Source organism: Coccinella septempunctata, chromosome 7 (genome assembly GCF_907165205.1).
Source record: "Coccinella septempunctata chromosome 7, icCocSept1.1, whole genome shotgun sequence".
Classification (NCBI taxonomy): domain Eukaryota; kingdom Metazoa; phylum Arthropoda; class Insecta; order Coleoptera; family Coccinellidae; genus Coccinella; species Coccinella septempunctata.
In genome coordinates this window covers 29015448-29025673 of record NC_058195.1, presented here as the reverse complement: position 1 = coordinate 29025673, position 10226 = coordinate 29015448, and the positions used below count along the sequence as shown (strand labels likewise).

General features: G+C 36.7%; 1 protein-coding gene across 2 annotated transcripts; it reads right to left on the bottom strand.

The window, feature by feature from the left end:
- Positions 1–128: 128 nt before the first annotated feature.
- LOC123316282 lies at positions 129–9879 on the bottom strand. 2 transcript variants are annotated; one of them, XM_044902273.1, is made up of 5 exons: positions 9659–9878; positions 9502–9602; positions 5265–5389; positions 3876–3946; positions 129–487 (listed from the first exon to the last, which is right to left on the bottom strand). In XM_044902273.1, exons 1-5 carry the CDS (start codon positions 9816–9818, stop codon positions 357–359), a joined length of 588 nt encoding a protein of 195 aa, XP_044758208.1. In that variant the 5' UTR covers positions 9819–9878; the 3' UTR covers positions 129–356. The 2 variants fall into 2 exon arrangements, with proteins under 2 accessions (XP_044758208.1, XP_044758209.1); XM_044902274.1 differs by lacking the exon at positions 3876–3946 and having other exon boundaries at positions 260–487; positions 9659–9879.
- Between the last annotated feature and the right edge of the window lie 347 nt (positions 9880–10226).

The window sequence follows — 10226 nt, the reverse complement described above, 5'->3', positions numbered from 1 at the left end:
TGGACTTTTTTCTTAGTGAATTTGATTAACTATGTATATTATCATTACAAAGGTAGGGCTTCAGGTTAGGTTACAGCCATAGAGAAATTCTTTGTCTATGGTTACAGCTATATTTGGGTTACTCTGGCTGCCACCAAAGGGCGTATCGCTTATTTTGCAACGCAAATATTCACAGTACAAAATATGAGAAACCAGTAATTGATAGGTAAATTGATCTAAGTTGTACTCATCAATGTAATCTAGAAATATCCTTCAATGGTAAAGTTGATTCTTAGAATTTTAATTCAGTGATCTTCCTCAAAATCTTGAGTACGGATAATTTTAACATATTCTAATACATGATAATGGTATTTTCATTAGGGTTGATCATTTGTAGAGCTGATAAACGACTTCAAAACAGTCCATCTGCATTCCAGCTCTTCAGGTAGATTTTCATTCAGATTGTATGGAAATGTCCTAAAGTCCATGGTTTTCTTGTTCAGGAAAACTAAATACAAGGTTAAGAAAAAATTTCTTGATAATCATAATATCGAGATATTTACTACCTGAAACTGAGCAGCAAATGAATTTGGACAGCTGAAAAATTGCCAAAGTTAGACTAGTTATAACTTCGGCTTTACTTGGGTGATGTTGGATTTTCACCCCGCGATTATTCCTCGCCTATATGCCACTAGCAGAGAATTTTTTTTTTAAATCTCCTCTTGATGTACAGTGCATCCCATTTTGGGTGAGACAGCTTGTTATTTAAGATAGAGCCTTGCGGTTTTCAAGTTCCTGTCCTACTTTTTCGTGAAACTCAAGTTGTCCTAATCAGATTTAACTGTTTCCGTTTGAGATACAGGGCGATTTGAGAAATTGATACTTTTCAGTCCCTTTCTTTATCTCTGAAGTTATTAAAAATAATGCTGAGCTAAAAACTACGTCTGATACAGAATTCTGCGTGAAATCCAGAGGCGTACTCAATATGTTTTTTCGAGGTATGAAACGACACAAACCTACATCTTTTTCAATGGAACACCCTGTATTTTATTACTTCGTTGATTTCTTTTTTTTTCCTTCAAAATGATGTATAATATTATATAAGTAGGATAGAAATGCTGAAAAACACTAAAACATCACATATTAATTTTCAATACGGCCGAGTTCTTTATTATTAAAAAAGGGCGGTTTTGTAAATCCTGGAAAGCTGCCTCTGTTGATGCACGAAGTTCTTCGGGACTGTTGTGTCTGAAGGACAATAATAATTCATAGCGATGACAGCTAGATTAGATTTGTTTTTTTCTCTCCAATGCTCCGATCTCCGAGAGAAGCATTTGAAGACGTTTTTGGTACTCTTAATTTGAATTCATAGTAACATCCTGTTCAAAATTAGAAAAAATATTGTGTGAAACACGTTGGGAAAAACTATTTTCGAATTTCACGATCTTTCGCTCAACGAGCGAAGCGAGATGAGATGAGCAGAAATAGGCTAATTACGAAAAATAATGCTTTTCCCAACTGGCTTCACAAATTACTATTTTATCATCCTTGACCTATTACTTTTAATAATCAAAAGTAATAATTCTCTTCTTGAAACTTGGGAAATTTATGGCTCACTAACAAAAAATCATCATTTGTGATGTTTTAGTGTTTTTTAGCATTTCTTAACATCATATCTATATAATATTATACATCATTTTGAAGGGAAAAAAATAACGAATTCAACGAAGAAATAAAATACAGGGTGTTCCAGTGAAAAAATATAGGTTTGTGTCGTATCTTCAAAATCATACCCCGAAAAAAAATATTGAGTACGCCCCTGAATTCTACGCAGAATTATGTATCAGGCGCAGTTTTTAGCTAAGCATTATTTCTAATAACTTCGGAGATAAAGGAAGGAAGGGTACGAAAAGTATCAATTTCCAAAATCGCCCTGTATCTCATAAACGGAAACATTTATGAAAAATCTGATAAGGCCAACTGGGGTTTCACAAAAAAGTATGACAGGAACGTGGAAACCGCAAGGCTCTATCTTAAATAACAAGTGAGAAACCTGGCTGTCTCATCTAAAATGGGATGCACTGTACAGGGCGTGAAGATAGAACAGCCAGTTTTTAGCGAAGGATTTGGGAATAGTAGAAGCAGAATATTTTTTATGTTGAGAGGATTGTTAGCTCTACATCTCGGGACATCTTTGCAACTTTTCGCATACGTTGCCGTGGAAATAACGCCACTTTGTGAAATCATCTATTTTTTTTTTAATTCTAGCTGTAGTTTCGGCATTTCTTCGTCGATGTTGGATTTTTCGACAGTGGTGTGAAGCTTTTATCCTCCATAAGTACCTTGCTCATTGTTGTACAGGATGTGAATATAGGGAAGTGAAAAATTTCCGTTTTTTGCCTAAGAATTCAGAAGGAGTCCTAGAAAATTATTTATGCTGGATGGATTGTTAGGTCATCACCTATTCCCGTTTTCTCGTAGACAACACTGTATCTCGAGGTAAAAATCCAACATTGGCAAAGTAATGCCGAAGTTATTATAGCTAGTCAAATTAGGCAATTTTTAAGCTTCATTTGCTGTCTAGTTCATTTAGTTTTTAATTTTTCACAATATCAAACTCAAATCGTCAGATTGATCCATTCATACAAAGATGATTTTTCTAAATCTTAAACGAAATTATAAGGGGTACCTCACGCTATTTTCATGAAATTCATTTTCAGTGTGTCATGTCATGTGATATCCTAAATATCGACAATATTTTCGAATTTTCGTCCCTTGGCATGTCCAATAAATTATCATATGCATATTTGGATTTCTCATCAAATTTTGATGTGATTTCAATGACGATCTTGATGTTACTAAGCTTTCCAGAGCTATTTCAGCAAGTTTCCCTGTTCGGTATGATCGCCGAGATATTATATTATATAACTATAATAATTTTATTCATCAAACCTTAATGAACAATTTCGATATTAAAATCTCGGGTAATTCCCTCGTATAACGCAGTAAACTTATTTCGATCTAAATAACGCCCAAGTCGCTCAGAATTATTTTGATTTCGAAGTTCTCTTTCATCTTTCCTTACACCAATAACGCTGGGCCGTCCATCAGAGAGAGCGCTTCAAGTTATGGTACTATACTATAACACCTACGATGAATGCAGTTACCACCAAGTTGAACTGTACTTCCTATTACGTCTCTGCTTAATACATACAAGGTCGGCCGGCACGAGCTTGGCCTACCTCGCTATGGTTTCGGCTGCCAACATTTCTTATTGTCTATTCCAAGATATTATATTAGTAAATGAAAAGTGAATTATTGAATATTATGTCTATTTAAGAAGGAAGCGTGTTCGCGATTGCCCTCGTTCTGTAAAATAAAATTGAATATTTTCCTCCCCTTAGTCAACCCCATCCTACTTTTCAAATGGAAACATATAACATGTGTGGGACCGTTAGAATCAATCTGTTTTTAATTTTTATAATTAGAAACAAAAGTCTCTTGACAAAAAAGATATTGAAAATTCATTAAGAAAAGATTATGGCGGGATCCCATTCTCCGTGTGCTTTCCACCGAGCCCAAACATGAGGGTAATTGAAAAGCAATCGACACAAAATTGCGATTTTGTGGATACCTACGCCCTTCTGGCACGAAACCCTAGGTATCATACCTGATTTTTTCAGGTTTCTAGAAATATATTTTTAATATTAAGATTAAACCTTATTTGCCCGCAATGAATAGAATTTCAGTAATTCTATTAAAAACACAGAAGCATTTTTCCTATTAATATAAAGTCCACACACATCCATTACGACAGCACCCTGTAGCTCTAAAGTTAAGAGGCTTGGTGCAAAAGCAATCTGTGCTTACTGCCATTTCAATCATTAAAAGGATACAACCAAATTTGATTTTCTTGTCATAGCAAAAATGTGATAAGGTTCCTAATTTGAATGCTAAAATTTTGTCCCTGAAATGAAAAATTCATATTTAATACACCAACCAACAAGAATTTTTTCAGACAACTCTCCAATTAATTGAGTTAACCGATTAAATTTATTAACCAAAACCAAATTTTTTAATACACAGTGTGAATTCTCCGAAGATGTTGAAATGAAGTTTGGATAGGAAAAATGTCGTCTTCTCAATGTAACGAAAGGCAAATTGAAAACGGTACCTTGAAACTCAAGGAAATTGCAGAAATCGTATTGAAGAAGGGAGATACGTACAAGTATCTAGGGATCAAACAGGCTAGAAGGATCAATCAGAGCCAGATGAAGAAAGAATTAACGGAGGAGTTTACTAGAAGACTAAGAAGAATGATGAAGACTGGCAAGAATCTGATCAAAGCGATTAATACTATATACTATACTATATTATCCTGATTCTCCGTAGGTACCGAAGTACCCCTCAGAAGCTCCGTGAGCTTGTGCGAGTTCGGAGAACCAGTTGTGTTCTGTGTAGGCTTTGTTACTGTGTCTTTACGCCACCTTAGGCACAGCACTGTTAATTTGAACCCAACAGTGAATGGTGGCCCATACCCGTATCGACTAGAAAATTTCTTCCCTAGCCCGGGATCGAACTCAGTACCTTGCGGTTGCAATTTACCGAGCCGACGCTCTAACCACCAAGATACGCACGCTATAATAATACCTACGCTTGCTTAGCATTGAGCTACTCAATTGATTCCATCTCTTGGACCGCCACCGATTTCACAGCTCCACAGGGAAAAATGAAAACCATGCTGACAAAACATCATAAACATCACCCTAAAAGCTCAATAGAACGAACAGATCTACCACAACGTGTTTTGATTTTTACATTGAAGATAGAGTAGAGGAAAAGCCTATAAACTCACAACAATGAAAAAAAAAATCCAAAAAAACAATAGGAAAAACAATAAGTACTCCGAAAAAGAGAGCAAAAAAACAAAAAGTTCCACAAGCGGTACGGTACAAAAAACCGTCACGACCGACACAAATCGCTACCACCACACTACTCCTGCCTGAGTCATCTATCGTACGAGTTCTTGAATGAATTGTTTGATTATTTGAAAATGTTTTGATGGAACACTGATCGACTTCATAGTCGGTTAGATTATAAAGTTAGTCAATTCTGTGACTAAGAACTGTTTTTTTTTTCATTAATAGAGAATTCTTCATTAGAATTCATTATTTACATGATTTTCAGTCATATTGAATAATCAGCTAGTAAAACAGTGCACATGCATTTAAATCAAATGGGAAAAAAAGGAGTATATCCACTTCTGATAATAAAATTGAATTTACCTGTCCGTTGAAAACTCACTCATTTTATCTTCTAATAGCCTTTTCTCTTCCAACATCTTATCATATTCAGTGTCCAACGTTGAGAGTTGGTTCTTCAGTTGCTCAATATTGTCACGATAGGATGCCTGTAAAGGTTATCATTTTGAAGAATTAAATACGAGCATTGGCTGTTAAACTATATACGGAATGATACGATACAAGACTTATAATATTGTGAAATAATAACAATTGAGTAGTGTAAAAATAATAATTATTTCATCACCTCTAAAGGAGACTAGATAAAATAATGTAAACTAAGATAGACAATTCCAACCCAATATCTGTCATTCATTGTAATTATAAATATAAAAGATGAATATGTTTGAATTTCAAATGATGAAATGATGTCAGATGTAAAATAATGGAACAGATAACGCCTTAACTTGGAGGCGATAAATACAATAAGAATTAATTCAGATGCCTACCACCTGCTGATATGAATATCGCCAAGTGTTACCATCCGAATCGAACTAGCCAATTTGTCATAGTCAGGACAACGAAATGGATGAGAGAGGACGTTCTATCGAAGAAGAGTACCAGAGATGTTGACAATGTCTCATTTGACCCTGCCAGAGTAACACAACTCTTTCTCCGATGGAAAATGCTTGGAATTGAACGACCAAAATTAAATACTAATACTAGCTTCAGAGTATTATCAAGAAGTACTCCAGCGTCATCTAGTATGAAACGAGATCCGGTTCAATCCCCCACCAGATCGGGATCCAGACGAAGACAATGCCATATGTTCTCTAACTCAGTATCAAAGAAGAACAAGAGATTTCACTCCTTGAATTAAGTTCCTGAGCCTACGTCGATGGTGGGGCAACCTTTGAAATGCAGTTCCAACTTGCCTTCTAGATAAAGGTGTTCCAATCAGATCGCAGAAATATCGAATGGCCAATCAGATTAAAGATTTAGTCGAACAGAATCAGCTGGTCTCGTGTTTTGTTTGTCAATTTGAAAGTGTTTTAGTTAGGCTTGTTCGTAGAGTGGTCCACTACGGTTGCGAACTGTACAGAGCAAGCGCAAATGGATTTTCGCTACCCTAAAATGGAATTGCGCTTGCTCTGTACGGTTCACAACCGTTGCAAACCACTCCACGAACAAACTTATTATTAAATTTTTTCATTAGAATAAGTCATTTTTTCTATTATTTATTTATGAATAATATCGATCAATATTCTTCGATTCGTAAGAGTTTCAATCGTTTTCTTCATAATAAACGGGCAATTATTTCGAATTTGACATAGTTGACTCCGCCCACTTCTAGATACGAGCTGCTGAAGGTCAAACAAACACGTATCGTCAAAATAGCGGAGTAAAATCTCTTGTTCCTCTTTGTCAGTACGCTGGGCTGCTTATTGCAGACAACATGCATGCTAATCGAAGATGTAAGAGCGCGTTCAAGTTCACGGCAGAATAATGGAACAGATAACGCCATTATTTTACCGATGACATAAATTCTTCTCCTAATTATACAAATTTTAAAATTCGATCAATTTTAGATATAGTTTAGAATGATGAATGCTATTCATCGTATGTCTTTTATGTTCCGAAAGCCGAATTTTCAAGTAACATTCCGCCTGTCCTATCGTAACGTTTTCTTCACGTAATTAAATCGTCCCACTGATTAAGATTATTGATTTACACTTATATTAACACTATCACTAATTCTTCATAGTTCATGTCCATGCTGATTTAATATTAATAAAATTCACAGGGAATTGGACAATAGTTTATTCTCAAAGTCGGCGATGTTATAAGTACTTTGAGAATAAACTATTGTCCAATTCTCTGTGAATTTTATTAATACTATCACTAATATTTTTTATTTCTACTCGGCACTCGTCGTTTGCACTGTGAAGCGTTCTGTACTAGTGTAATACTGTCCTGCTCCTCCGCTGGGCTTATAAAGGCCGGAAACATTCTCGTGCTTTCGCGGTCCTTCTAGAAGGAAGCGGCCGTCAGGGCCGGACTGATTACGCTTTCCCCTCCTTAAGCCTGTCCCAGAACTGATTCACCATTACTACAGTAGCCTCTCTGATGGAAGTAGCACTCCACAGATTTTCTAGGCTCCTTAGTTTGCTTCGGGTTAAAATTGCTTACTAAGATCCGTATACCAGTCTCCTAAAATATCACCCGTGCAGTGCCGTCCACAGATTCTGTTAGGTTGGCTTCTGATGGGAATGTTGCTTCGTGACTAGGTAATAAATGAACCGACGTTCAACCTTCAATTTCAAAGCTTTTCCGATTCTTGGCTGCTGTCGCAATAGTTCTTTCTGAAGTCCAAATTTGTTTCTGAATACCCTTGCTATTCCTTTGCTCATACGAAGGTCGCTACACCATCAGCGAGAGAGTATTCCTTAGAAACTGTAAAGAGGTCTTGATGTACTTCCTGTGTGACGCCGAACCGTGCAATGCGTTCCTCACCATAGCAATCCATAAACTTTTGGTAATCGCTGCTACCTTGTATCGGAACTTCCACACGACGAACTTCTTCTTCGTCCTGCGCGTACGGTGCTAACTGGTTGAAATGGACGACCTTCGGTTTTCCTCTGGGAAGCTTCCTTATCCTGTAAACTACATCATTCATCCTCTTGATTACTTCATACGATCCCTCCCACTGCCTCTGCAGCTCCGTAGAAAAACCTTTCCTCATTTGTGGGTTATGTAGCCACACCAGATCTCCAGCGGTGAACCCACCTTCAATAGCCTTGATGTCGTAGCGCATTTTCATTCGGTCACTTGCTTGCTGCATTTGATTGCTCACCTTGTCATGAATTTAATCCAGCTTGTTTCTTAATTTACTAACGTAGTCCTCCCCAGCTACGTCTTATCCAGTCGCACATCCAAACTCCAAGACGCAAAGCAGTCTTATTTATCGACCGAACATTATATTGGATGGAGTTTCCTTGGTAGATTCTTGAACCGAAGATCTATATACCTTAGTGAATATATGTAAATATTCATCCCAGTTCCGCTGGTGATTAGAAACTATTTTGGCTAGATGTTTTCCCATGGTCCGATTCATGCGTTCGACCATGTCGTCTGATTGTGGATGAAGAGGTGTAGTCCTTGTTTTGTGAATCCCCAATTTCCTGCATACTTCTTGGAATAATGTCGACTCGAAATTTCGGCCTTGATCTCTATGCTGCTCTAGAGGTATTCCAAATCTGCAGAAGAATTCTTTGACCTTTTTATCAGCTACTGTATTTACCTTTTGATTAGGAATACTGTAGGCTTCCACCCATTTTGTGAAACAGTCCATCGCTACCAAAATGTACTTGTTTCTATGGTCTGTTTCGGGAAAGGGGCCAGCGATGTCGATAGCTATTCGTTCTATGGGGGATCCGACGTTATACTGCTTCATTGGTGCTTTTCCTTTACCTCAAGGTCCGTTAGCAGTAGCACATACCTTGCATCTTCTACACCAATCTTCAATGTCCTTCATACAATTTAGCCAATAAAATCGCTGCCTGACTTTGTCCAACGTCTTAGTTATACCTAAATGTCCACCAGAAGTTCCCTTATGTAGTCTGGTCAGAATGTCTGTCACTCCTCACTTCGGCACAATCAACTGAGGTCTCTGCTCAGATCCATCTTCATATTCCTAACAACGTTTCAGAAGGCCACCATCAATCTTCAACGTTTCCCATTGTGCCCAATACGACTTTATATTCTGGCTCAGTCTGGATACTTCTTCCCGAGTAGGTCATCTACCGCTCTTCTTCCAACTCAGGATTACTTCCAAGTTGTTATCTTCCGCTTGTGAATTTCTTCAGGTATGTCTTTTATGGGAGCTATGGGATATATTATGGAAGGTAGTGGTCCAATCAATTCTGAATGAAAAGTTTGTTTCTACATCTGTATCTTAAACTTATTTGAAAGAAAACATGAGATTACTGAACTGATTTAGGGTTAATGGTTCTAATGTAAATATTTCAAAAGGTAATATTTCCGTTTATGGGCTGAACCAAAATTCTAGATTCCTATAGCGGGATAATTTGACGATTTCTGCAAAATCCCTTTCCTTGAATTCCTTCAGTAAAATAAAATTGCTTTTGATGAGAAGGTATAATTGACCTGCTCAGAAGTAAACCAACTTTGACTGAAACCTCGGCAAACAAGCTTGCATACCTTTTGTAAGAAGCATTCCTTCATCATAATAATTTACTTCTATTCTACCATCTATACATACCAATTTTTCAGTATTCTGCTGAGAATCTGAGATATCATAATAAGTATTTGTAAGATTGAAATCTTGGGCATTCCTTATAATGACCTCTGACGGATTTTCTCCTAAAAACAAACCATTTCAATGCACAAAAATAGTTGGTATTTTAAATTAAGCATACCAAGCGTAAGACGATTTACATCCAATAAATAATCTTCGATGAATTCAATTTCTTCAATATGTGGTAGCATATTTTCAAATTGCTGAAAATATTCATCAACTTTCTCTATAATTGGTTTGGACATTGTTGGCATAATCTTTAAATCTTTCATACTTTCCATGCGTTTGTTGAAAATGTTAAAATTGTTCAAATTTTTCAAAATTTTAAAAGCAGTTAGAACCACAGAAACAGAACATCAAATATGGTTAGAACGGACGCACAGAGTCAAAACACATTCACAGAATAAATGTCAGCCTCATATCCACAGAACACTAATATTACTCATACCTATCCCATAGAGTTCAATGGCCACACTTTACTCTCGGAGTAAGTTTGTGAACACAACCTAATAAATCTGGGATTTCACAAATTCTCATTGACCCAGAGCCACCAGAGCATAGCCTACTAGAATTACAACTTCTGGCAAACTCTTTTTGCCATAGAGAAAGGGCTCTGCTTTTTGCTTCTAGTAGGCATTGAACTAAAGAAAAAATTCTTTTTTTAGTTCAATGCTGGTAGGCTAATCACA